This window comes from Salvelinus namaycush, chromosome 12 (genome assembly GCF_016432855.1).
Source record: "Salvelinus namaycush isolate Seneca chromosome 12, SaNama_1.0, whole genome shotgun sequence".
Lineage (NCBI taxonomy): Eukaryota > Metazoa > Chordata > Actinopteri > Salmoniformes > Salmonidae > Salvelinus > Salvelinus namaycush.
The window spans coordinates 5,464,734-5,492,371 of NC_052318.1; the positions used below are offsets into that span (position 1 = coordinate 5,464,734).

At 47.7% G+C, this 27,638-nt stretch overlaps 1 protein-coding gene across 2 annotated transcripts in view; it reads left to right on the forward strand.

Moving 5' to 3' along the window:
- Positions 1 to 23,962, forward strand: part of LOC120056421 (teneurin-2-like) — a 375,571-nt gene extending 351,609 nt beyond the window's left edge. For both annotated transcript variants that reach the window (XM_039004579.1, XM_039004578.1), the window contains exons 16-30: positions 1,409 to 1,528; positions 1,693 to 1,954; positions 2,841 to 3,108; positions 3,659 to 3,802; positions 6,497 to 6,749; positions 7,086 to 7,106; positions 7,330 to 7,562; positions 8,411 to 8,565; positions 11,448 to 12,322; positions 14,522 to 14,697; positions 15,536 to 15,771; positions 19,280 to 19,576; positions 21,240 to 22,860; positions 22,970 to 23,100; positions 23,225 to 23,962. In XM_039004579.1, coding sequence (XP_038860507.1) covers positions 1,409 to 1,528; positions 1,693 to 1,954; positions 2,841 to 3,108; positions 3,659 to 3,802; positions 6,497 to 6,749; positions 7,086 to 7,106; positions 7,330 to 7,562; positions 8,411 to 8,565; positions 11,448 to 12,322; positions 14,522 to 14,697; positions 15,536 to 15,771; positions 19,280 to 19,576; positions 21,240 to 22,860; positions 22,970 to 23,100; positions 23,225 to 23,962 — 5,530 coding nt within the window. The remainder of the gene's footprint in view (positions 1 to 1,408; positions 1,529 to 1,692; positions 1,955 to 2,840; positions 3,109 to 3,658; positions 3,803 to 6,496; positions 6,750 to 7,085; positions 7,107 to 7,329; positions 7,563 to 8,410; positions 8,566 to 11,447; positions 12,323 to 14,521; positions 14,698 to 15,535; positions 15,772 to 19,279; positions 19,577 to 21,239; positions 22,861 to 22,969; positions 23,101 to 23,224) is intronic.
- The last annotated feature ends 3,676 nt before the right edge of the window (positions 23,963 to 27,638 follow it).

Genomic DNA, 27,638 nt, shown 5'->3' on the forward strand with positions numbered 1-27,638 from the left:
TGCATCCTGTTTCCATTGATCATCCTTGAGATGTTTCTACAACTTGATTGGAGTCCACCTGTGGTAAATCCAATTGATTGGACATGATTTGGAAAGGCACACACCTGTCTATATAAGGTCCCACAGTTGACAGTGCACGTCCTAGCAAAAGCCATGAGGTCGAAGGAATTGTCCGTAGCACTCCGAGTCAGGATTGTGTTGAGGCACAGGTCTGGGGAAGGGTACCAAATAAATTCTGCAGCATTGAAGGTCCCCAAGAGCACAGTGGCCTCCATCGTTGTTAAATGGAAGACGTTTGGAACCACTAAGACTCTTTTCCTAGAGCTGGCCGCCCGGCCCAACTGAGCAATCGGGGGAGAAGGGCCTTGGTCAGGGAGGTTAGCAAGAACACGATAGTCACTCTGACAGAGCTCCAGAGTTCCTCTGTGGAGATGGGAGAACCTTCCAGAAGGACAATCATCTCTGCAGCACTCCACCAATCAGGCCTTTATGGCAGAGTGGTCAGACGGATGCCACTGGTCAGTAAAAGGCACATGACAGCCCGCTTGGAGTTTGCCAAAAGGCACCGAACTTCTTCCATGAGAAACAAGATTCTCTGGTCTGATGAAACCAAGATTTGTTATCTTTGGCCTGAATGCCGAGCGTCACGTCTGGAGTAAACCTGGAACCATCCCTACGGTGAAGCATGGTGGTGGCAGTATCATGCTGTGGGGATGTTTTTCAGTGGCAGGGACTGGGAGACTAGTCAGGATCGAGATCCTTGATGAAAACCTGCTCCAGAGCACTCAGGACCTCAGACTGGGGCAAAGGTTCACCTTCCAACAGGACAACGTCCCAAAGCACACAGCCAAGACAACGCAGGAGTGGCTTCTGGACAAGTCTCTGCATATCCTTGAGTGGCCCAGCCAGAGCCCGGACTTGAACCCGATCGAACATCTCAGACCTGAAAATAGCTGTGCAGCAACGCTCCCCATCCAACCTGACAGAGCTTGAGAGGATCTGCAGAGAAGAATGGGAGAAACTCCCCAAATGCAGGTGTGCCAAGCTTGTAGCATCATACCCAAGAAAACTTGAGGCTGTAATTGCTGCCGAAGGTGCTTCAACAAAGTACTGAGTAAAAGGTCCGAATTCTTATGTAATGTGATATTTCTGTTTTTGATATTTTATATATTTGCAAAAATTTATAAAAACCTGTTTTTGCTTTGCCTTTATGCAGTATTGTGTGTAGATTGATGAGGGGGAAAAAACAATTTAATCCATTTTAGAATAAGACTGTAAACGTAACAAAATGTGGAAAAAGTAAAGGGGTCTAAATACTTTCCGAATGCAATGTACATTAAGAGATTTGATTCATGTGTTGTTACACCATCTTCATACCTTCACCTTGCAGCTATATCCTCTCTTGCAGCCTGGCAGCGTTGATCCGAGGCCAGGTCGTGACCACGGACGGGACTCCCCTGGTGGGGGTCAACGTGACGTTTGTCAAGTACCCTCACTACGGCTTCACCCTGACTCGGCAGGATGGCACGTAGGTGATTTTTTGGTGTTTGAATATGACAACAGATCTTTAGATGTATGAATGGATTTATGTCCCTTAGGTCCCCCGTGACTTAGATATCTTTGAGTCATTTGAGGATGGTGAGGATCAAAGGGTTTATAACCCCCTTGTCCTCTGTCTTTGTTCCTCTCTAGATTTGACCTGGTGGCCAATGGGGGTGTGTCTCTGGCCCTGCGCTTCGAGCGAGCTCCGTTCCTGAGCCAGGAGCGCATGGTGTGGCTACCCTGGAACCGGTTCTATGCCATGGACACGCTGGTGCTGAAGACGGAGGAGAATACCATCCCAGCCTGTGACCTCAGCGGCTACGTCCACCCAGACCCTGTGGTGGTGGCCTCGCCCCTCTCCTCCTTCTTCAGCTCCCACCCTGCAGAGAGGCACATCATCCCTGAGACTCAGGTACATACACAGCACTCACTCTCTCTCTCTCTCTCTCTCTCTCTATCTCTCTCGCTCTCTATCTCTCTCGCTCTCTATCTCTCTCGCTCTCTCTCTGTTTCTCTCTCTGTTTCTCTCTGTTTCTCTCTCTCGCTCTGTCTCTCTCGCTCTGTCTCTCTCGCTCTATCTCGCTCTCTCTCTCTAGCTCTGTTTTTCTCTCTCTCTCTCTCTCTCTCTCTCTCTCTCTCTCTCTCTCTCTCTCTCTCTCTCTCTCTCTCTCTCTCTCTCTAGCTCTCTCTCTCTAGCTCTGTTTCTCTCTCTCTCTCTCTCTCTCTCTCTCTCTCTCTCTCTCTCTCTCTCTCTCTCTCTCTCTCTCTCTATCTCTCTAGCTCTCTCTCTAGCTCTGTTTCTCTCTCTCTAGCTCTGTTTTTCTCTCTCTCTCTCTCTCTCTCTAGCTCTCTCTCTCTCGCTCTGTTTCTCTCTCTCTCTTTCTCTCTCTCTCTCTCTCTCTCTAGCTCTGTTTCTCTCTCTCTCTCTCTCTCTCTCTCTCTCTCTAGCTCTCTCTCTCTAGCTCTGTTTCTCTCTCTCTCTCTAGCTCTGTTTCTCTCTCTCTCTAGCTCTCTCTCTCTAGCTCTGTTTCTCTCTCTCTCTCTCTAGCTCTCTCTCTAGCTCTGTTTCTCTCTCTCTAGCTCTGTTTCTCTCTCTCTCTCTCTCTCTAGCTCTCTCTCTCTCTCTCTCTCTCTCTCTCTCTCTCTCTCTCTCTCTCTCTCTCTCTCTCTCTCTCTCTCTCTCTAGCTCTGTTTCTCTCTCTCTCTAGCTCTGTTTCTCTCACACTTTCTTGTCTTCTCTCTCTCACATCTCTCTCTTCCTCTTCCTCTTTCTTTCCCTCTCTCCCTGCTCCTCCTAGGTGGTTCATGAGCAGCTGGAGATCCCGGGCACAGGTCTGAAGCTGTGCTACCTGAGCTCTCGTGCCTCCGGGTACCACGCCCTGCTGAAGGTGACCATGACCCAGGCCCTGGTGCCTCTCTCCCTGGCCAGGGTGCACCTGATGGTGGCCGTGGAGGGACATCTCTTCCAGAAGTGGTTCCACGCCTCTCCTAACCTGGCCTACACCTACATCTGGGACAAGACAGATGCCTACAGGCAGAGGGTCTATGGTCTGACCCAGGCGTCTGGTGAGTAGCAGCGTGAGATGTTTGGTCCGTTATATTAGATGTAACCATCTATCCAGACACAATACCATGTTATCTGTTACTGCAACAGGTTGGCAGACCTTTCTGACAATCTCTCACTCAACTAATCAAACATAAGCTTTCTATCTTTCTCTAAATTATCACATGTTTAATTAAGTTGACACCAGCACAGTAACATACTGTGCTACTGTGTAGGTGTGAACAGTTGTCTACCTCGGGGCCCATCCATTCACACATACAGCATGTGATCAGGCTGAGTATGTTTCTCTCCACACACACACACACACACACGCACACACACACACACACGTCTCATTAAATGTCACTCACCTGATTAACATTCTTATTGAAGTAAACTAAACCTTGTCCACGTGCGTGTATCACGTGTGGTTGGTGTGACCATGAAGAGTACATTTAAAGCATTCACTGACTGTACGTGCCATGCAATGTGATTCAATTCTGTGTTACTTATGAGGTGATGCTGAAGTTTGGGATGGAGAATAAAGTGGTATTCTCCTCTGTTTTTCTACAGTGTCAGTGGGGTTTGAGTATGAGACGTGTCCCAGTCAGATCCTGTGGGAGAAGAGAACAGCGGTGCTGCAGGGATATGAGCTGCTGCCCTCCAACTTAGGGGGCTGGTCCCTGGACAAACATCACTCCCTCAACATTGCCAGTGGTACGACCCAACAACATTTTGTTTTCATATTTTATGGATTTTATTTATTTTATTGAGATAGGACAGTGGAGAGTAGACAGGAAAGGTAAGAGATTGTGAGTCGGAAAGGGCAATGTGTTCTTAACTGACTTGCCTAGTAAAAAAAAATACCTACATCCTTTGAAAGTCAGAACAGGGCCATTTTAGAACTGAGTTCACTCACACCGGGACAGATAGGCTACTATCACAGTCAGATCATTCACAACTGTGTGAATTCTTTCTGTTTTTTTGTTTAGTGTTGTGAAATGTTAAAAAGGTGTGGCTACATGGTCACTGAAACCAGACCACTTATTTGAGCGCATGAATGAATGTTTAACCTCCAAGTAGCCTTGTCTTGTCTCATCTCTATATCAGTGCAGTGCCACTGGTAATCTCCTCCGACAACACTGGTCTTTCACCTCCGTGTTTGACAGCATTAGGCGTGCCCTGAATACCAATTGAATATTCCTGTGTGTAGGCAATGACAAGCAGGGAGTCAATGACGACAGCTGGTCTTACTGGGGTTCGACGCATAATGAAAAGACATTACAGACAAAAGACTTTACAATTTACATACATTTAAAAATCTCTCTCTGTGTGTGTGTGTGTGCGTGTGCGTGTGTGTGTGCGTGTGTGTGTGTGTGTGTGTGTGTGTGCATCCAGAAGTCCCCACAAGAATAGTAAACGAACAAAAAATGTGACCAACTGAGGACATTTTGTTTGTCTCCACAAGGTCAAATGCTATTTCTATTGGGTTTAGAATGTGGGTTAGTTTTAGGGTTACGGTTAGTTTTGGGGTTACGGTTAGGTTTTAGGGTTACGGTTAGGTTTTAGGGTTACGGTTAGTTTTAGGGATACGGTTAGGTTTTAGGGTTACGGTTAGGTTTTAGGGTTACGGTTAGGTTTTAGGGTTACGGTTAGGTTTTAGGGTTACGGTTAGGTTTTAGGGATACGGTTAGGTTTTAGGGTTACGGTTAGGTTTTAGGGTTACGGTTAGGTTTTAGGGTTACGGTTAGGTTTTAGGGTTACGGTTAGGTTTTAGGGATACGGTTAGGTTTTAGGGTTACGGTTAGGTTTTAGGGTTACGGTTAGGTTTTAGGGTTACGGTTAGGTTTTAGGGTTACGGTTAGGTTTTAGGGTTACGGTTAGTTTTAGGGTTACGGTTAGTTTTAGGGTTACGGTTAGGTTTTAGGGTTGCGGTTAGGTTTTAGGGTTGCGGTTAGGTTTTAGGGTCACAGTTAGTTTTAGGGTTACGGTTAGGTTTTAGGGTCACGGTTAGTTTTAGGGTTACGGTTAGGTTTTAGGGTCACGGTTAGGTTTTAGGGTTACGGTTAGGTTTTAGGGTTACGGTTAGGTTTTAGGGTTACGGTTAGGTTTTAGGGTTACGGTTAGGTTTTAGGGTTACGGTTAGGTTTTAGGGTTACGGTTAGGTTTTAGGGTTACGGTTAGGTTTTAGGGTCACGGTTAGGTTTTAGGGTCACGGTTAGGTTTTAGGGTTACGGTTAGGTTTTAGGGTCACGGTTAGGTTTTAGGGTCACGGTTAGGTTTTAGGGTCACGGTTAGGTTTTAGGGTTACGGTTAGGTTTTAGGGTTACGGTTAGGTTTTAGGGTTACGGTTAGGTTTTCGGGTTAGTGTACCGTTTAGGGCTAGGGAAAATAGGATTGGACTGTATTGTATTTCCCCACAAGGTTAGATACACATGCAGTGCCATCAGAAATGATTCACACCCCTTGACTTTGTAATTGTAATGTAATTGTAATGTAATTGTAATTTTTGGTCAACGATCTATACAAGGTACTCTGCCATGTCAAAGTGGAAGAAAAATTTGAATTATTATTATTTATTTTTTATATGAAAAATGAAACATTAGACAAGTATTCAAACCCCCCTCGCCCCCGCCGAGACAATACATGTTAGAAACCATTTCCTCTAGGCTCAGATGAAAGATATGACATATACAGTAGGAGTGGCTATGTCATCTACCATTCTCAGTAGCTTTCCATCTAAGTTGTGAATGACAGAGGTTTTGTCATTATTGATCGATAACACCTCTCCCACACTAACTTTACAAAATTCTGACTTACAATGCTTTTCTTTTATTATAAAAATGTTATGCTCGAGTACGATGGCTCACTGTTTGTTGTTGGCATTTCCTGTCTAAGTCTTCCCACTCTGCCAATGAAGAAATCATTAAAATAATTGGCAACGTGATGAATAAGCCATCTGATTGGATGAAAGATGCAGTTGAATTTGTCTTTCTACCCATAAATTTCATTTAACGTATTCCAATTATTATTCTTTTTATTCTTTATATCATTGATCTTGGCTTCATAATATAGTTTCTGCTTCTTATTGTTGAGTTTAGTCACATCATTTCTCAATTTGCAGTAAGATGTGTAGCCAGACTTATTAGCCACTAATATACTACTCTGACGCTCACCATCTGAAACTCACCTTGTTTCTATAGCAACAGTTTGAACAGTATTGGATTACAGATTGGATTACAGATTGAATGACTTTGTTTTATTTTTGGGAAAGTCTAAAATGATAAGTAAGTTCATATTAAGATGGAGGTTGATTTAAAAAGTGTCACTGGGTCTTTGTTCCCTTGCTGTATTTTTAGGATCTAAAAAGATATTGTTTTGAATCAGAAGTGTTCGCCTCTACTGTTTCAGGGATCTTACATAAGGGCAGTGGGGAGAATGTGTTTGTCTCAGAGCAGCAGCCTCCAGTCATCAACAGCATCATGGGTAACGGGCGCAGGCGCAGTATCTCCTGTCCCAGCTGCAGTGGTCTGGCCGAGGGCAACAAGCTGCTGGCCCCTGTGGCGCTGGCCTGTGGGGGGGACGGCAGCCTGTATGTTGGAGACCTCAACTTCATCCGCCGGGTCTATCCCACCCTCAACACCACGGCTGTGTTGGAGCTCAGGTAAGGTATCAACGTACAGAGGGTGTCAGTGGAGGAGGGTGTCAGTGGAGGAGGGTGTCAGTGGAGGAGGGTGCCAGTGGAGGAGGGTGTCAGTGGAGGAGGGTGTCAGTGGAGGAGGGTGTCAGTGGAGGAGGGTGTCAGTGGAGGAGGGTGTCAGTGGAGGAGGGTGTCAGTGGAGGAGGGTGCCAGTGGAGGAGGGTGCCTGTGGAGGAGGGTGCCTGTGGAGGAGGGTGCCAGTGGAGGGTGGTGCCAGTGGAGGAGGGTGTCAGTGGAGGAGGGGTTAAGTAGGATGATGGGTGGAAACTAACAAGGTTGGTTTCTTTGTTTTGTTTTCAGAAATAAAGACTTGAGGCATGGGTAAGTTATGCACCCTTCAACAGCTTGGTGACATTGCCTGACATACAGCTGTAGCAAAAGCGATAGTTATCTTCCTGTATTGTGGGGTGCCTTAGGAATGTATTCCCAATCTCTGTTTTAGTCCTTTGAGGGATTATCTGTCACACCTCTTAAAATTGATTTTAGTTGCTGGAGGTTATTATTATTACCATCTAAAATATTCTCTCATATAATTTCTCCGTAGGAACAACCCTACACACAAGTACTACCTAGCGGTGGATCCAATGTCTGGGTCGGTCTTCCTCTCAGACACCAACTCTCGGCAGATATACCGCCTGCGCTCGCTGACCAGCGGGCGGCAGTTGTTGGACAATGCCCAGGTGGTGGCTGGGACCGGCGAGCAGTGTGTCCCCTTCGACGAGGCTCGCTGTGGGGACGGGGGCAAGGCCATGGAGGCCGCACTCATGAACCCCAGGGGTGAGTACCCAGGAACAGGGGCTATCAACCAGGACTGGGGAGGTGACAGTGACTTGTTACTGAGTACTGTTGCAGGGCTGCTATGCTCCACACATTCACTATAAAATCAGAGCCACTCTTCTAATTTACTTAAGGATTATTTTGCTATAGCTGACTGTCTCTTACAAACTGTCACTTCAAACTGTTACTTACAAACTGTCTCTTACAAACTGTCTCTTACAAACTGTCACTTGCAAACTGTCACTTGCAAACTGTCACTTACAAACTGTCACTTACAAACTGTCACTTACAAACTGTCACTTACACATTTATTGTGGGATTTTACACAGGTTCACCTGCTGTTCATTTGGGGTGCTTAGCTGTCACTCAATATCACAGGAGGTTGGTGGCAGCTTAATTGGGGAGGACGGGCTCGTGGTAATGGCTGGAGTGGAATAGGTGAAATGGTATCAAATTCCATTTGCTCTGTTCCAGCCATTATTATGAGCCGTCTTCCCTTAAGCAGCCTCCACTGCTCAATATCTATCTAGGGTAGGCTATCTTCAGGGGGTGGGTGTAATGGAAACGACAGTGATTTGTTCAGAGCAGTGACCTGGAAAAGAGACGATGGCACTTCTTGACACCAAACTGCCAGGCGTAGTGTTGCACTGTCACTTGGTGTCACAAGAAAGATGACAAGCTAGCACACCGACATCCGGATGTCATTGTGATGAGACGACAGAATGCCTGACGAGCACAACTTTGACTTTGTTTTGACTGTTTGTGTTAGCAGCACCAGAACTAGTTTTCACACGTCAGAATGTTGTGATTTCTAACCCTGCCCCCTCTTACGTCTTTCTGTCTGTCAGGGATCGCTGTGGATAAGAACGGTCTCATGTACTTTGTTGACGCCACCATGATCCGTAAGGTGGACCAAAACGGCATCATCTCTACCCTGATCAAGACCAATGACCTCACAGCGGTCCGCCCACTCAGCTGTGACTCCAGCATGGACGTCAGTCAGGTCAGGAGGGAAACATGGGAAGCAAAAAATCTATGTTTTATATCTTTATATTTTGGACTTATAGGCCCTTTGGGGCAAAACACCTGTGTAGCGCTGCTGAGGCTAGACTTTGCAGTCTAAAGGATATCTCCATCCCTCTGCCTTATGGCCAAATACACTAAGCTGGACAACTACAGAGACTGTATCTTAAAGGGATATACATTACATGACTAAAAGTATGTGGACACCTGCTCGTCGAACATCTCATTCCAAAATCATGGACATTAATATGGAGTTGGTTCCCCCTTTGCTGCATTAACAGCCTCCAGTCTTCTGGGAAGGCTTTCCACTAGATGTTGGAACATTGCTGCGGGGACTTGCTTCCATTCAGCCACAAGAGCATTAGTGAGGTCGGACACTGATGTTGGGCGATTAGGCCTGGCTCGCAGTCGGCGTTCGTATTCATCCCAAAGGTGTTCGATAGGGTTGAAGTCAGGGCTCTGTGCAGGCCACTCAAGTTCTCCCACACACCGATCTTGACAAACCATTTCTGTATGGACCTTGCTTTGTGCAAGGGGCATTGTCATGCTGAAACAGGAAAGGACCTTCCCCAAACTTGTCTAGAATGTCATTGTATGCTGTAGGGTTAAGATTTCCCTTCGCTGGAACTAAGGGACCTAACCCAAACCATGAAAAACAGTTATTGTGCTGACGTGGCTTCCAGAGGCAGTTTGGAACTCGGTAGTGAGTGTTACAACCGAGGACAGACGTGCTCCAGCACTCAGCGGTCGTGTTCTGTGAGCTTGTGTGGCCTACCACTTCGCGGCTGAGCCGTTGTTGCTCCTGGACGTTTCCACTTCACAATAACAGCACAGCAGGACAGACATTTGACGAACTGACTTGTTGGAAAGGTGGCATCCTATGACGGTGCCACATTGAAAGTCACTGAGCTCTTCAGTAAGGCCATTCTACTGCCAATGTTAATATATGGAGATTGCATGGCTGTGTGCTTGATTTTATACACCTGTTAGAAACGGGTGTGGATGAAATAGCCGAATCTACTCATTTGAAGGGGTGTTGACATACTTTGTTTTTATAGGGTATCTTCTACTGGTCCTACATAGTGCTGCCCGTTTGTAGTCATACATTGACAGTATCAATACCCACCTATACAGAAATCCAATCTCTACCGTCTTCTGAGTAGGGTTGCACAATTCCGATATCTTTCCAGATTCTCCCGGTTGGAACATTTCTGGAATCAGGAGGGAATAACCTGGGAATTTTGGGGAAGTTACCAGAATTGTGCAACCCTACTTCTGAATAGTGTGTGAGAGAGAGAAAGTTGGATAGACTTGAAAGACTAGAGGGAGAGATCTACATAGGGCTGGGGGGGACTAGAGGGAGAGATCTACAGAGGGCTGGGGGGAGACTAGAGGGAGAGATCTACAGAGGGCTGGGGGGAGACTAGAGGGAGAGATCTACAGAGGGCTGGGGGGGACTAGAGGGAGAGATCTACAGAGGGCTGGGGGGAGACTAGAGGGAGAGATCTACAGAGGGCTGGGGGGGACTAGAGGGAGAGATCTACAGAGGGCTGGGGGAGACTAGAGGGAGAGATCTACAGAGGGCTGGGGGGAGACTAGAGGGAGAGATCTACAGAGGGCTGGGGGGGACTAGAGGGAGAGATCTACAGAGGGCTGGGGGAGACTAGAGGGAGAGATCTACAGAGGGCTGGGGGGAGACTAGAGGGAGAGATCTACAGAGGGCTGGGGGAGACTAGAGGGAGATCTACAGAGGGCTGGGGGAGACTAGAGGGAGAGATCTACAGAGGGCTGGGGGGGACTAGAGGGAGAGATCTACAGAGGGCTGGGGGGGACTAGAGGGAGAGATCTACAGAGGGCTGGGGGAGACTAGAGGGAGAGATCTACAGAGGGCTGGGGGGAGACTAGAGGGAGAGATCTACAGAGGGCTGGGGGAGACTAGAGGGAGATCTACAGAGGGCTGGGGGAGACTAGAGGGAGAGATCTACAGAGGGCTGGGGGAGACTAGAGGGAGAGATCTACAGAGGGCTGGGGGAGACTAGAGGGAGAGATCTACAGAGGGCTGGGGGGAGAAAGACTAGAGGGAGAGATCTACAGAGGGCTGGGGGGAGACTAGAGGGAGAGATCTACAGAGGGCTGGGGGGAGAAAGACTAGAGGGAGAGATCTACAGAGGGCTGGGGGGAGAAAGACTAGAGGGAGAGATCTACAGAGGGCTGGGGGGAGACTAGAGGGAGAGATCTACAGAGGGCTGGGGGAGACTAGAGGGAGAGATCTACAGAGGGCTGGGGGGGACTAGAGGGAGAGATCTACAGAGGGCTGGGGGGAGACTAGAGGGAGAGATCTACAGAGGGCTGGGGGGGACTAGAGGGAGAGATCTACAGAGGGCTGGGGGGGACTAGAGGGAGAGATCTACAGAGGGCTGGGGAAGACTAGAGGGAGAGATCTACAGAGGGCTGGGGGGAGACTAGAGGGAGAGATCTACAGAGGGCTGGGGGAGACTAGAGGGAGATCTACAGAGGGCTGGGGGAGACTAGAGGGAGAGATCTACAGAGGGCTGGGGGAGACTAGAGGGAGAGATCTACAGAGGGCTGGGGGGAGAAAGACTAGAGGGAGAGATCTACAGAGGGCTGGGGGGAGAAAGACTAGAGGGAGAGATCTACAGAGGGCTGGGGGGAGACTAGAGGGAGAGATCTACAGAGGGCTGGGGGAGACTAGAGGGAGAGATCTACAGAGGGCTGGGGGGGACTAGAGGGAGAGATCTACAGAGGGCTGGGGGAGACTAGAGGGAGAGATCTACAGAGGGCTGGGGGGAAGAGTTCCAGTGGATTTGTGATGACTCATGTGTTCTGTGTCTGTTGATCCAGGTGCGTCTGGAGTGGCCCACTGACCTGGCGGTGAACCCTACAGACAACTCCCTGTATGTTCTGGAGAACAATGTGATCATGCGCATCACTGAGAACCACCAGGTCAGCATCATCGCTGGGAGGCCCATGCACTGCCAGGTCCCAGGCATCGACTACTCCCTGAGCAAGCTGGCCATCCACTCAGCTCTGGAGAGCGCCACGGCCATCGCCATCTCCCACACCGGCGTGCTCTACATCGCCGAGACGGACGAGAAGAAGATCAATCGCGTGCGGCATGTCAGCGCCTCCGGAGAGATCTCTCCACTGGCCGGCGCCACCTCCGAGTGCGACTGCAAGAACGACGTCAACTGCCAGTGCTTCTCTGGCGACGAGGGCTACGCCACAGACGCCGGGCTCAACGCCCCCTCCTCGCTCGCCGTGTCTCCCGACGGCACACTGTTCATCGCTGACCTAAACAACATCCGCGTGCGGGCGGTGAGGCGCAACAGGCCCATGGCCACGCCCATAGGGCTGTATGAGGTGGGGTCACCACGGGAACAGGAACACTACGTGTTCAGTAGAGATGGGCTCCACAGACACACAGTCAGTCTGATCACCGGAGAACTCCTGTATAACTTCACCTACGGGCCGGACGGGGAGCTGGCTGCTGTGGCTGATAACTGTAACAACACCCTGAGGGTGAGGAGGGACGGCTCTGGCCAGCTGAGGCTGGTGCTGCTGCCTGAGAACCAGGTGGTCAGCCTGGGGCTGGACCCTGCCGGCGGCCTGCGTTCCGTATCTGCCCTAAACCAGGAAGTGGCGCTGATGAGCTATGCTGCGAACACAGGTCTGCTGGCCTCCAAGGCTGATGAGACTGGATGGACCAACTTCTATGAGTAAGGGAAAGGGAAAAGGGCGATACCTAGTCAGTTGTACAACTGAATGAAAGGGGGATACCTAGTCAGTTGAACAACTGAATGAAAGGGGGATACCTAGTCAGTTGTACAACTGAATGAAAGGGGGATACCTAGTCAGTTGAACAACTGAATGAAAGGGGGATACCTAGTCAGTTGAACAACTGAATGAAAGGGGGATACCTAGTCAGTTGTCCAACTGAATGAAAGGGGGATACCTAGTCAGTTGTCCAACTGAATGAAAGGGGGATACCTAGTCAGTTGTCCAACTGAATGAAAGGGGGATACCTAGTCAGTTGTCCAACTGAATGAAAGGGGGGTGGGTACCTGGTCAGTTGTACAACTGAATGAAAGGGGGATACCTAGTCAGTTGTACAACTGAATGAAAGGGGGATACCTAGTCAGTTGTCCAACTGAATGAAAGGGGGATACCTAGTCAGTTGTCCAACTGAATGAAAGGGGGATACCTAGTCAGTTGTCCAACTGAATGAAAGGGGGATACCTAGTCAGTTGTACAACTGAATGAAAGGGGGGTACCTGGTCAGTTGTCCAACTGAATGAAAGGGGGATACCTAGTCAGTTGTCCAACTGAATGAAAGGGGGATACCTAGTCAGTTGTCCAACTGAATGAAAGGGGGGTGGGTACCTGGTCAGTTGTACAACTGAATGAAAGGGGGATACCTAGTCAGTTGTCCAACTGAATGAAAGGGGGATACCTAGTCAGTTGTCCAACTGAATGAAAGGGGGATACCTAGTCAGTTGTCCAACTGAATGAAAGGGGGATACCTAGTCAGTTGTCCAACTGAATGAAAGGGGGATACCTAGTCAGTTGTCCAACTGAATGAAAGGGGGATACCTGGTCAGTTGTACAACTGAATGAAAGGGGGATACCTAGTCAGTTGTCCAACTGAATGAAAGGGGGATACCTGGTCAGTTGTCCAACTGAATGAAAGGGCGATACCTAGTCAGTTGTCCAACTGAATGAAAGGGGGATACCTAGTCAGTTGAACAACTGAATGAAAGGGGGATACCTAGTCAGTTGTCCAACTGAATGAAAGGGGGATACCTGGTCAGTTGTCCAACTGAATGAAAGGGCGATACCTAGTCAGTTGTACAACTGAATAAAAGGGGGATACCTAGTCAGTTGAACAACTGAATGAAAGGGGGATACCTAGTCAGTTGTCCAACTGAATGAAAGGGGGATACCTAGTCAGTCGTCCAACTGAATGAAAGGGGGATACCTAGTCAGTCGTCCAACTGAATGAAAGGGGGATACCTAGTCAGTTGAACAACTGAATGAAAGGGGGATACCTAGTCAGTTGTCCAACTGAATGAAAGGGGGATACCTAGTCAGTTGTCCAACTGAATGAAAGGGGGGATACCTAGTCAGTTGAACAACTGAATGAAAGGGGGATACCTAGTCAGTTGTCCAACTGAATGAAAGGGGGATACCTAGTCAGTTGTCCAACTGAATGAAAGGGGGGTACCTGGTCAGTTGTCCAACTGAATGAAAGGGGGATACCTAGTCAGTTGTCCAACTGAATGAAAGGGGGATACCTGGTCAGTTGTCCAACTGAATGAAAGGGGGATACCTAGTCAGTTGTCCAACTGAATGAAAGGGGATACCTAGTCAGTTGTCCAACTGAATGAAAGGGGGATACCTAGTCAGTTGTCCAACTGAATGAAAGGGGGGTACCTGGTCAGTTGTACAACTGAATGAAAGGGGGATACCTAGTCAGTTGTCCAACTGAATGTATTCAACTGAAATGTGTCTTCCGCATTTAACCCAACCCCTCTGAATCAGAGAGGTACTCGACATCCACGGTTACTGGCCCAACGCTCTGTGTGAATATACTTGTGTATATATGTGTAATGTGACTGGGTAAATGAACAATTCAGTGATATAACTCACATGCTCATGTGGGCTGAAGTAAATGAGTAATCACCATGGAAATAATGCATTAGTCAGAGAGAGAGAGGTCTGGATTCTGTCAGATCAACAGTATGGTTATGTCACTGTCACCATCTGGTATCTGACACTGGTACTACACTGAGTACTAGAGGACATCTGTTGCTCTCACGTTTGATTAAACAATCAAGCTTTGTTTTCCAGCACACATGTAGGATTTTTTCCTCCATGTTTACTTGACTCAGCTCCGTCCTATTCTCTCCCCCGTGCAGGTATGACAGTGAGGGACATCTGACTAACGTCACCTACCCAACGGGAGTGGTGACCAGCCTGCACCGGGAGATGGAGCAATCCATCAACATCGACGTGGAGAGCTCCAACAGAGACGATGACGTCACCGTCCTCACCAACTTGTCCTCTGCGGAGGCGTCCTACACCGTGGTGCAAGGTAACTAACATGTCACCTAAAAATATCATTCTCATAAAAATATATTCTACGAATTGGAATTTCGTCATGTTGCTGCCCAACAAGACGGCCCCTGATCCCAGAGGTTATTACAGCCGTTTAGTGGGGAGGGGGAAAAGAGCAATAGAGAACGGATTTCCCCACTGACCCACGGGGGTGTGACAGAAAATAAATGCAATTTCATCTGTACGTCTGGAAACTACTGGAGTCGTGAGAATAAGAATTGAATAGATTTATATGAAAGTCTGCCCTGGGGGGGGCTCGTAAAAGCGGGCAAACTGACTTGGCTACCTTTAACTGCACACTTTATTTAAATCTAATGTGGGAGTTCTGACTGAAATGGAGCCTCCAAAGTAAATCTGTCTTTAAAGGCTCGCAAAGTTTACTTCTCCTGTTTCAAGGAGATAAATTGAGTTTGAAAGATGTTAAGAGCTGGTTTTGAGTACTCTTGTTTTGTTAGACGTGTTTCAAGAAGTTTTCCTCACGTTAAACTCCATGGATTATTTTGTTTCCAGATACCTTTTTTTCCTCAATTTTTCCTCAATTGTAGTCCATGATCTCATTACTGCATGGAAATGGAATAAAAGGCTCATGTTCTGCATTTTGCTGAGAGACTAAAAACCCTCTTATCTTTGGTCATGTCATTCTGAGAGAGGATACTTGTTATTGTCTGGGAGAAAAGTACACACATCCAGAGACTGCATTTCCTCTAATGCAGAGCATTCAATCACATCAAATGGAATGTCTTCTCTGTAATAAAACGTGCCTTTTTAGTTTCTCACTTCTCATATAACGTGTATGTCTGCTGCTCCCCCTGCAGACCAAGTACGGAACAACTACCAGTTCTGTTACAATGGCACTCTCCGGGTATCGTATGCCAACGGCATGGGCCTCAGTTTCCACACAGAGCCCCACATCCTAGCCGGCGCAGTCAGCCCTACCATTGGTCGGCGTAACATCACTCTGCCCACCGACAGCGGGCTGAATTCCATTGAGTGGAGGATGAGGAAGGAAGTCATCAAAAGTAAAGTGACCATATATGGCAGGAAGTTGAGGGTAAGTTGGAGTGCTCGAATGTCAATCCATTTCTGGAGTTTTTTTAATCAATGCAGCTTGTTGTCTGTCAGACTAAAGGCCGTCTCTGTATGATAGCACGTGTCACTGAGAAGAAAAATAGAGCTACAATATACAGAGTAATGTTGTATTTAAATATATATACAGTGTATTCAGTCCCCTTGACTTTAAAAAAAATAAATACTTTACAGCCTTACTCTAAAATGTATTAAAATAAAACAATTCTTCATCAATCTACACACAATACCTCATAATAACAAAGCAAAAGCAGGTTTTTAGACATTTTTGATAATTTATTAAAAATCTAAAAAACGTAATATCACATTTACTTAAGTATTCAGACCCTTTACTCAGTACTTTGTTGAAGCACCTTTGGCAGCGATTACAGCCTTGAGTCTTCTTGGGTATGACGCTACAAGCTTGGCACACCTGTATTTGGGGAGTTTCTCCCATTCTTCTCTGCAGATCCTCTCAAGCTCTGTCAGGTTGGATGGGGAGCGTCGCTGCACAGCTATTTTCAGGTCGATCGTGTTCAAGTCCGGGCTCTGGCTGGGCCACTCAAGGACATTCAGAGACTTGTCCCGAAGCCACTCCCGCATTGTCTTGGCTGTGTGCTTAGGGTCATTGTCCTGTTAAAAGGTGAACCTTCGCCCCAGTCTGAGGTCCTGGGCGCTCTGGAGTAGGTTTTCATCAAGGATCTCTCTGTACTTTGCTCCGTTCATCTTTCCGTCAATCCTGACTAGTCTCCCAGTCCCTGAAAAACATTCCCACAGCATGATGCTGCCACCACCATGCTTCACCGTAGTGATGCCAGGTTTCCTCCAGACGTGGCACTCGGCATTCAGGCAAAAGAGTTCAATCCAGGGTTCATCAGACCAGATAATCTTGTTTCTCATGGTCTCAGAGTCTTTAGGTGCCTTTTGGCAAACTCCAAGCGGGCTGTCATGTGCCTTTTACTGAGGAGGGGCTTCCGTCTGGCCACTCTACCATAAAGACCTGATTGGTGGAGTGCTGCTGAGATAGTTGTCCTCCTGGAAGGTTCTCCCATCTCCACAAATTAACTCTGGAGCTCTGTCAGAGTGACCATCGGGTTATTGGTCACCTCCCTGACCAAGGCCCTTCTCCCCCGATTGCTCAGTTTGGCTGGGCGGCCAGCTCTAGGAAGAGTCTTGGTGGTTCCAAACGTCTTCCATTTAAGAATGATAGAGGCCACTGTGTTCTTGGGGACCTACAATGCTGCAGACATTTTTGGAGCTCTACGGAAAATTCCTTCGACCTCATGGCTTGGTTTTTGCTCTGACATGCACTGTCAACTGTGGGACCTTATATAGACAGGTGTGTGCCTATCCAAATAATGTCCAATCAATTGAATTTACCACAGGTGCACTCCAATCAAGTTGCAGAAACATCTCAAGGATGATCAATGGAAACAGGATGCATTTGAGCTCAATTTCAAGTCTCATAGCAAAGGGTCTGAATACTTATGTAAATAAGGTATTTCAATTTATTTATTCTAAAAACCTGTTTTTACTTTGTTATTATGGGTTACTATGTGGAGATTGATGAGGATTTTTATTTATTTAATACATTTCAGAATAAGGCTGTAATGTAAGAAAATGTAACTGGTACCCAGCTAGCTCTGCTTGTACAAGCTTTGCTAGTTGACAAAGGAGAAGTATTTTAAAGTCTTCCTTTCATACCTCATGTACCTTCCTCCCTCTCCACAGGTACCTGTGACTAACGTAATGACCTTCCTCCCTCTCCACAGGTACCTGTGACTAATGTAACGTCCTTCCTCCCTCTCCACAGGTACCTGTGACTAACGTAATGATCTTCCTCCCTCTCCACAGGTACCTGTGACTAACGTAATGACCTTCCTCCCTCTCCACAGGTACCTGTGACTAATGTAACGTCCTTCCTCCCTCTCCACAGGTACCTGTGACTAACGTAATGATCTTCCTCCCTCTCCACAGGTACCTGTGACTAACGTAATGACCTTCCTCTCTCTCCACAGGTACCTGTGACTAATGTAATGACCTTCCTCTCTCTCCACAGGTACCTGTGACTAACGTAACGTCCTTCCTCCCACTCCACAGGTACCTGTGACTAACGTAACGTCCTTCCTCCCTCTCCACAGGTACCTGTGACTAACGTAATGTCCTTCCTCCCTCTCCACAGGTACCTGTGACTAACGTAACGTCCTTCCTCCCTCTCCACAGGTACCTGTGACTAATGTAACGTCCTTCCTCCCTCTCCACAGGTACCTGTGACTAACGTAACGTCCTTCCTCCCTCTCCACAGGTACCTGTGACTAACGTAATGACCTTCCTCCCTCTCCACAGGTACCTGTGACTAATGTAACGTCCTTCCTCCCTCTCCACAGGTACCTGTGACTAACGTAACGTCCTTCCTCCCTCTCCACAGGTACCTGTGACTAACGTAATGACCTTCCTCCCTTTCCACAGGTACCTGTGACTAATGTAACGTCCTTCCTCCCTCTCCACAGGTACCTGTGACTAACGTAACGTCCTTCCTCCCTCTCCACAGGTACCTGTGACTAACGTAACGTCCTTCCTCCCTCTCCACAGGTACCTGTGACTAACGTAATGTCCTTCCTCCCTCTCCACAGGTACCTGTGACTAACGTAATGTCCTTCCTCCCTCTCCACAGGTACCTGTGACTAACGTAATGACCTTCCTCCCTCTCCACAAGTACCTGTGACTAATGTAACGTCCTTCGTCCCTCTCCACAGGTACCTGTGACTAACGTAATGACCTTCCTCCCTCTCCACAAGTACCTGTGACTAATGTAACGTCCTTCGTCCCTCTCCACAGGTACCTGTGACTAACGTAACGTCCTTCCTCCCTCTCCACAGGTACCTGTGACTAATGTAATGTCCTTCCTCCCTCTCCACAAGTACCTGTGACTAATGTAACGTCCTTCCTCCCTCTCCACAGGTACCTGTGACTAACGTAATGTCCTTCCTCCCTCTCCACAGGTACCTGTGACTAACGTAATGTCCTTCCTCCCTCTCCACAGGTACCTGTGACTAACGTAACGTCCTTCCTCCCTCTCCACAAGTACCTGTGACTAATGTAACGTCCTTCCTCCCTCTCCACAGGTACCTGTGACTAATGTAACGTCCTTCCTCCCTCTCCACAGGTACCTGTGACTAACGTAACGTCCTTCCTCCCTCTCCACAGGTACCTGTGACTAACGTAACGTCCTTCCTCCCTCTCCACAGGTACCTGTGACTAACGTAATGACCTTCCTCCCTCTCCACAAGTACCTGTGACTAACGTAATGTCCTTCCTCCCTCTCCACAGGTACCTGTGACTAACGTAATGACCTTCCTCCCTCTCCACAGGTACCTGTGACTAATGTAATGTCCTTCCTCCCTCTCCACAGGTACCTGTGACTAACGTAATGTCCTTCCTCCCTCTCCACAGGTACCTGTGACTAATGTAATGTCCTTCCTCCCTCTCCACAGGCCCACGGCAGGAACCTCCTCTCCATTGATTTTGACCGCAATACTCGCACAGAGAAGATCTATGACGACCACCGTAAGTTCACGCTGAGGATCATGTATGACCAGCAGAGCCGTCCGGCCACCTGGCTGCCCAGCAGCAGTCTGGCTGTGGTCAACGTGTCCTACTCCCCCACCGGACGCCTGGTGGGCCTGCAGAGAGGCAGCATGAGCCAGAGGAGCGAGTTTGACACCTTCGGACGCATCCTCTCACGCACCTTTGTGGACGGGAAGGTGTGGAGCTTCAGCTATCTGGACAAGGTGAGGCATTCTGATACACTACTGGGTGTGTGTGTGTGCCTCTGTATGTCTGTGTGTCTCTGTGTGTTTCTGTGTGTTTCTGTATGTCTGCGCGTCTCTGTGTGTCTCTGTGTGTCTCTGTGTGTCTGCGTGTCTCTGTGTGTCTGCGTGTGTCTGCGTGTGTCTGTGTGTGTCTGTGTGTCTCTGCGTGTGTCTCTGTGTCTCTGCGTGTCTTTGCGTGTCTCTGCGTGTCTCTGCGTGTCTCTGCGTGTCTCTGCGTGTCTCTGCGTGTCTCTGTGTGTCTCTGTGTGTCTCTGCGTGTCTTTGCTCGTCTCTGTGTCTCTGCGTGTCTCTGCGTATGTCTACGTGTGTCTGCGTGTCTCTGCGTGTCTCTGTGTGTCTCTGTATGTCTGTGTGTCTCTGTATGTCTGTCGTCTCTGCGTGTCTCTGTGTGTCTCTGTGTGTCTTTGTGTGTCTCTGTGTGTCTCTGTGTCTGTGTGTCTCTGCATGTCTCTGCGTGTCTCTGTATGTCTGTGTGTATGTGTGTGTCTCTGTGTGTATGTCGTCTCTGTGTGTCTCTGTGTGTCTCTGTGTGTCTCTGTGTGTCTCTGTGTGTCTCTGTGTGTCTCTGTGTGTCTCTGTGTGTGTCTGTCGTCTCTGTGTGTCTCTATGTGGCTGCGTGTCTCTGTGTGTCTCTGTGTGTCTCTGTGTGTCTCTGTGTGTCTGTCGTCTCTGTGTGTCTCTGTATGTCTGTGTGTATGTGTGTGTCTCTGTGTGTCTGTGTGTCTCTGCGTGTCTCTGCGTGTCTTTGCGTGTCTCTGCGTGTCTCTGCGTGTCTCTGTGTGTCTCTGCGTGTCTCTGCGTGTCTCTGCGTGTCTCTGTGTGTCTCTGCGTGTCTCTGCGTGTCTCTGCGTGTCTCTGCGTGTCTCTGTGTGTCTCTGTGTGTCTCTGTGTGTCTCTGCGTGTCTTTGCTCGTCTCTGTGTCTCTGCGTGTCTCTGCGTATGTCTACGTGTGTCTGCGTGTCTCTGCGTGTCTCTGTGTGTCTCTGTATGTCTGTGTGTCTCTGTATGTCTGTCGTCTCTGCGTGTCTCTGTGTGTCTGTGTGTATGTGTGTGTCTCTGTGTGTCTGTGTGTCTCTGTGTGTCTGTGTATCTCTGTGTGTCTCTGTGTGTCTGTCGTCTCTGTGTGTCTCTGTGTGTCTCTGTGTGTCTGTGTGTGTCTGTGTGTGTCTGTGTGTGTCTGTCGTCTCTGTGTGTCTCTATGTGGCTGCGTGTCTCTGTGTGTATCTGTGTGTCTCTGTGTGTCTCTGTGTGTCTGTCGTCTCTGTGTGTCTCTGTGTGTCTGCGTGTCTCTGTGTGTCTCTGTGTCTCTGCGTGTCTCTGTGTGTCTCTGTGTGTCTCTGTGTGTCGCTGTGTGTCTGTCGTCTCTGTATGTCTGTCGTCTCTCTGTGTCTCTGTGTGTGTCTCTGTATGTCTGTGTGTCTCTGTGTGTCTGTGTGTCTGTCGTCTCTGTGTGTCTCTGTGTGTCTCTGTGTGTACTGTTAGTTGCCTGGAAACAAAGTGCCAGACAGTTGTCCACTCTTGCCTGTCTCTGAGTTTTGTTGTTTAAGTTTTTCAAGGTGTCCAGACAACAGTACAGAATAAAATACTAAATATGACTTTTCTTTCCCATATCTCTCCTCAGTCCATGGTGCTGCTCCTCCAGCAGAGTCAGAAACAGTACGTGTTTGAGTTTGACACCTCAGGGCGTCTCACCTCTGTCACCATGCCCAGCATGGCCAGACACACCATGTCCACCCACGTATCCGTCGGCTACATCCGCAACATCTATAACCCTCCCGAGAGCAACGCCACCGTCATCCACGACTTCAGCGAGGACGGACGACCGCGTGCCACCTTCTACCTGGGCACGGGCCGACGCGTCATCTACAAGTACGGCAAGATGGCCAAGCTGTCTGAGGTTCTGTATGACGGCACAGCCGTTACGTTCAGCTACGACGATACGACCGGCGTGTTGAAGATGGTCAACCTGCAGAGCGGGGGGTTCTCCTGCACCATCCGTTACCGGAAGATAGGCCCCCTGGTGGACAGACAGATGTATCGCTTCTCTGAAGAGGGCATGGTCAACGCCCGCTTCGACTACACCTACCACGACAACAGCTTCCGTGTGGCCAGCATCAAGCCTGTGATTGGTGAGACGCCCCTGCCCCTGGACCTCTACCGCTACGATGAGATCTCAGGCAAGGTGGAGCACTTTGGCAAGTTTGGCATTATATACTATGACATCAACCAGATTATCACCACGGCAGTGATGACCCTCAGCAAGCACTTTGACGCCCACGGCCGCATCAAAGAGGTGCAGTACGAGATCTTCCGCTCACTCATGTACTGGATGACGGTGCAGTATGACAGCATGGGCCGGGTCATCAAGAGAGAACTGAAGATCGGGCCGTATGCTAACACGACACAGTACCGTTATGAGTACGATGGTGACGGCCAGCTTGTCGGGGTCAAAGTCAACGACTGGTCCACCTGGCGTTACAGCTACGACCTGAACGGCAACTTGCACCTGCTGAACCCTGGGAACAGCGCCCGTCTGCTGCCACTGCGCTACGACCTGCGAGACCGCATCACCCGCCTGGGCGACATGCAGTACCGTGTGGACGAGGACGGCGTCCTGAGCCAGCGCGGCGTCGACGTGTTCGACTACAACTCCAACGGGCTGCTGGAGCAGGCGTACAGCCGCACGCCCGGGGGGTGGAACGTTCGTTACCGCTACGACGGCATGGGCCGCCGCGTCTCCAGGAAGACCAACGAGGGAGAGCACCTGCAGTTCTTCTACGCTGACCTCAACTACCCCGGCAGGATCACCCATATTTACAATCACTCTGGAGGGGAGATCACCTCCTTCTACTACGACCTGCAGGGTCATCTGTTTGCCATGGAGGTGAGCGGCGGGGAGGAGTATTACATCGCCTCGGACAACACGGGCACGCCGCTCGCCGTCTTCAGCAGCAACGGACAGATGGTCAAGCAGCTCCAGTACACTGCCTACGGGGAGGTGTATCACGACTCCAACCCTGACTTCAACATGGCGGTGGGCTTCCACGGAGGGCTCTACGACCCCCTCACCAAGCTGGTGCACTTTGCCCAGAGAGACTACGATGTGCTGGCAGGTAGATGGACTGCACCAGACCATAAACTCCTACCTAAGATCGGCAAGGAACCAGCCCCATTCAATCTGTACATGTTCAAGAACAACAACCCACTCAGTGATATGATAGACATCAAGAGCTACGTGACAGGTAACAATGATTGTGTTTGTTTTCCTTATGACCTGTTCTCAAAAAACAAATCCATCAGGTAAGCTAATTATGTTGTGACATCTTGACGTGTTTGAATTCTATTTTGCAGACGTGAAGAGCTGGTTGGTGATGTTTGGTTTCCAGCTCAGTAACATCATACCAGGCTTCCCCAGACACTCTATGGATTTTGTTGACCCGCCTTATGAACTACTGGCGAGCCAGGACTGTGAGACTGCTCCGGTGAGTTATTTATAAAAATACATATTTGACCTACTGATAACTAAGACTACACAGGCGAATCTCAATGTAATTGATGTTAATTCATTTCAATATAACAATCCGGCTGACCCTCTGCTGTTTCCAGCTGATCACAGGGGTGCAGCATGCGGCGGAGCGCCACAACCAGGCCTTCATGGCTCTGGAGGGGAGGTTGCTCAACAAGGAGCGCCGGGCCAAACGGGACAAGCCTGGCTACTGGTTCGGCACCAAGATCCCCATCGTGGGCCGGGGCATGATGCTGGCCATCAAAGAGGGCCATGTGGTGACTGGTGTGTCAGGCCTGGCCAGTGAGGACAGCCGTAAAGTGGCCCAGGTCCTGAACAACGCTGTCTATCTGGAGGGGACCCACTACACCATAGACGGGAAGGACTGCCATTTCTTTGTGAAGCTGGGCCTAGCTGACAGTGACCTGCTGTCTCTGGGGCTGAGCAGTGGGAGGAAATCTCTGGAGAACGGCGTCAATGTGACCGTCAGCGGACGCTCTCGCCGGGGCGTCACCGTGGAGATCCACACGGTGGCGTTGTCCCTGAGCGTACGTTACGGCCTAGCGGCTGACGTGCTGGAGAAGGAGAGGGGTCGCCTGCTGGAGCAGGCCCACCAGAGAGCCCTGTCGGGGGCCTGGATGAGAGAGCAGCAACATCTGAAAGAGAGCAGAGAGGGAGGGAGGCTATGGGCAGAGGGAGAGAGGCAGCAGCTCCTGGCAACAGGGAAGGTGCCAGGTTACGATGGGTACTATGTGCTGCCTGTGGAGCAGTACCCAGAACTGGCAGACAGCATCAGCAACATCCAGTTCCTGAGACAAAACGAGATGGGCAAGAGGTAACAGAGCACAGGACAGCCCCTTTGACACTTCATCTCCTAGGGAGAGTAAACATGGGGTTTCCCTGGAAATGCTGCAAGGGCATCTAAGAGGACATAATCTCACAAAACAGATGTCTTGCTGAAGGTTAAAACAGCGCCTGAATGAGTTCAGACAATGATTTAGAAAAAGCACCCTTAACTACTAATGATAATGAACTTACTTTTTTAAGAGGGGGAAAGAGGGATTTTGAAAAACTAGAAAATCTTTTTAAATTTTTTTGGGAGGGATTGGTATTGATGCCAATGAGGAAAAAGTTAACTGCTTTCAAACATCTTATCAGACATACTCAACAGAGCACAGACAATGGCAACCCAGTCAAGGCTTTTCTTTCTAACGGCTAAACCACTCTGAAACTGTGTCAGACCGCTGTCTGGAGAACATAGAGCCATCACAGTCATAACCATGAACAATGTTTAAGGACACGCAGTTGTTCTTCATTCAAGGTACATAGTAATATATGGTTTAATTTAACAAAGACAGATATTGAGGATGTGACATGTATGTTGATGTGTATGTTCCCGTGCAGTAGACTTTGAAATAAGACTTTCACTTCTTGTCGACTGCCAAGATCAGTCAGGAAACCTTCAAGAAAAATAGAAATGGACTCAAAGGCTATTTATTTTAATCTGTTTGTTTTTTTCTTGCTCTTTTTGTTTGCACTATATGACAATCATGATGAATTTGTATTGAGGAAGACATGCATAATAGTCTTATTTTCTTTTTGTAAAATGTGAAAGTATTCTCAATGTTTATTTATTTAAATTTGCAGCCCAGGACAACATGTTACAGTGTACGTGTATGTCGTGTTTTGATATTGTTTACATTTTTTTGTCTTTACAACTGTGAAACCTGTTTCCCTACACATTACCAAGTTAAATGTGTACATTCATTCAGCAACACAGATCCATGTCCTGAAAGCGGTCTAATTTGTACATTTCTCAAAAGAAGTGACTTTACTATTGTTCTGTGAAACTCCTTAGAAGAGTGTCTACTTACTGATCGTATTACATTTGATTGGTCAAACTCAAACCTCCCCTTTCAACACGGGAGCTTTTATTTCGGGTTTTTTAACCGAGTGGCATCTCTGTAACCACACCAATATCTGTAAAACGTATATTTTCACTGTGAAGAACCACAGTATGGATGTCAATATGTACATGAATAGGTATCATGAAACATTCTTTACACTAGGGTGAGGATTATGTGGGAAGTTTATCAGAATAAACTTGTTTTTTCATGTTGCATGGACTGTTTTTTTTCCTCTTTTGGCAAGGAGCTGTGGATCGATGTGCTTCCCTGAGGAAGGCAGTGGAGGACTAACTTCCACTCAGCACTTACACTATTTTTGTCATTAGCCTAAACTTTGAAAATTGCGAATAAATCAAAGCAAATGAATCTGCCAAATGCTGAGTGGCAGGTTAAATTGGCTTCCTTGGTAATGCTGAGGTAAATTAAGATTAAAGGCAGGTATTGTATTATTCCAATTGAGATCATTGGAGGCAAACCACTTCCTGTCAGCTGCAGTGGGTTCTCATGGCTCCCAGGTTATTTTTACAGTTTTAATTATCACCTGCCAGAAGTATCTTTGAACCCTGACCCTGCCGTATAAAGACTGACTGGAGTATCGCAGTGATGTCGAAAACGGTCTGACTCCAAGCTAACAAGCATCTGTAATCATTAACATCTCCATTTGCATATCGGCCTGAGCGTCTCCATGACAGTAAAATAATCTATAGAACATGGGTCAGGACAGATACTCAGCAGGTCAGAATGTTCTGGACGAGTTGCACCTCTGCAGCTATTTTCACACACGCAGATCAAACCCACTGCTCCCTGTCTAAAGCCTCATCAGTGGCAGTTGGTGCCGTTTAAGATGAGGGAGGAAGATTCAATTTTTTAATGAGTATGGCCTTTTTTCTGTTACAGCATATTGGATGACTGTCATTCATATTCATTCACCCAGTTCAATGTAACAGCGGTAGGTTTACGCTACTACATGATACTCCAATTTTCCCTGTACCCATCATGAGGTTGCTACAACCTAGACTATGAATGAAAGTTTACAATGTAGGTGCACACAGGTTGAGAGAAAGATTTGAGGTGACAGACAGTGACACATGGACATAGTGACACATGCAATACCGCCTTGCACACTTTTGCCTGCATCTAACTGATCTAGAGTGTAATCATTAGTCCAACAGTTGCAAACAAGAGTTTCTATTGGACAAATTCAGGTATGTTTATCCCCGTTTCGTTCCGTTTGCTTCCGTTTAAGAAACATTTTTCAACAGAATCGGTGGAATGAATACACACCTGATCACACACAAACAGCTAATTATCATAGCCATATACAAACAGCTCTTTGTATTCCTTCAAGCAATCTACATGCTCTCCTCCTCTCACCTTTTCCCTTCGCTTGTGAAATTCAATGCACAACACATCAGCTGTCTGTGACCAGGCAACCAAACCTTTCCAAGCAAAACCATCTGCTCCACTCAACCTACATTGTTGTCACCATATTAGCTAAAGTAATGTCCTAGTCAACATAGCTAATAGAACTAACATGTTAGTAAAGCCACTACAATCATGCAGTACGGTGTAGTCAGTAAGCAGTTTAGCAGTTACACCAGTGGGCCCCAGTGGCAATACATTTGTAAAACTGAAAGCTTACCTTGACTTGGAAGAGTTCCCGTGTTGGATAGTCATAGCCAGCTAGCTAATATAGCATCCCTCTGTTTGAGCAATTATCTCTTACAGCATTTCAGGCAGTTAAATGTTGCAAAACATTATTTATAAAAAAAATAAAATAACAATTTTTAAACAGTAATTTGTTTACAAGCATGATAGTTGTACTTTTAGTTTATGGTTGACGTAGCTTGTTGGGCCATTAGCCAATCGCCGTTTCTCAACGAGTTCAAAGCCGTGAATGTATCCAACTGGTATTTACGAATTCACAACTGGTAATTACCACCTTCCCACTTGGTTACGAATGCAGCATTAAACGCAGGTGGCGACCTGCAAAGTTGCGAGTTCGAAATTCCAGTTGTGACTTTGGTTTTCCAACCTTAACCAACATTCTTAACTAATCACATTTTTTATATACTAACTTTATAAGTTTCTAACTTTCTGACTGAACAGCTTTCGGACTAAAAAAAAAACGGCTAGTGCCCTCCCCCCTGCTGGCGCAGTGGACTAGACACTGGACAGAAGGTCATAGGTTCTAATCCTGATGATCCTCGTTCTAAAAAAGGTATATATTTCAGTGTAATGCACATTTTTATTTTAAGACAAATATTGATGCCTCCAGTCAATGGTGCCACCTGTCAATGATTTTAGAGGGACGGTTTAAATGGTTTGATAATGCAGATCTGATTACGATTGTAAGAGATCTAGATACATTATAACACGTCCCAAAAGACCTCCAGAGGTGGTCAGGAAAATATTTTGTATTTATTTTTTATTTAACCTTTATTTAACTAGTCAAGTCAGTTAAGAACAAATTCTTATTTACAATGACGGCCTACCAAAAGGCAAAAGTCCTCCTGCGGGGACAGGGGCTGGGATTAAAAATAAAAATATAGATCTAAACACATCAGGACAAGAGAGACACCACAACACTACGTAAAGAGATCGGATC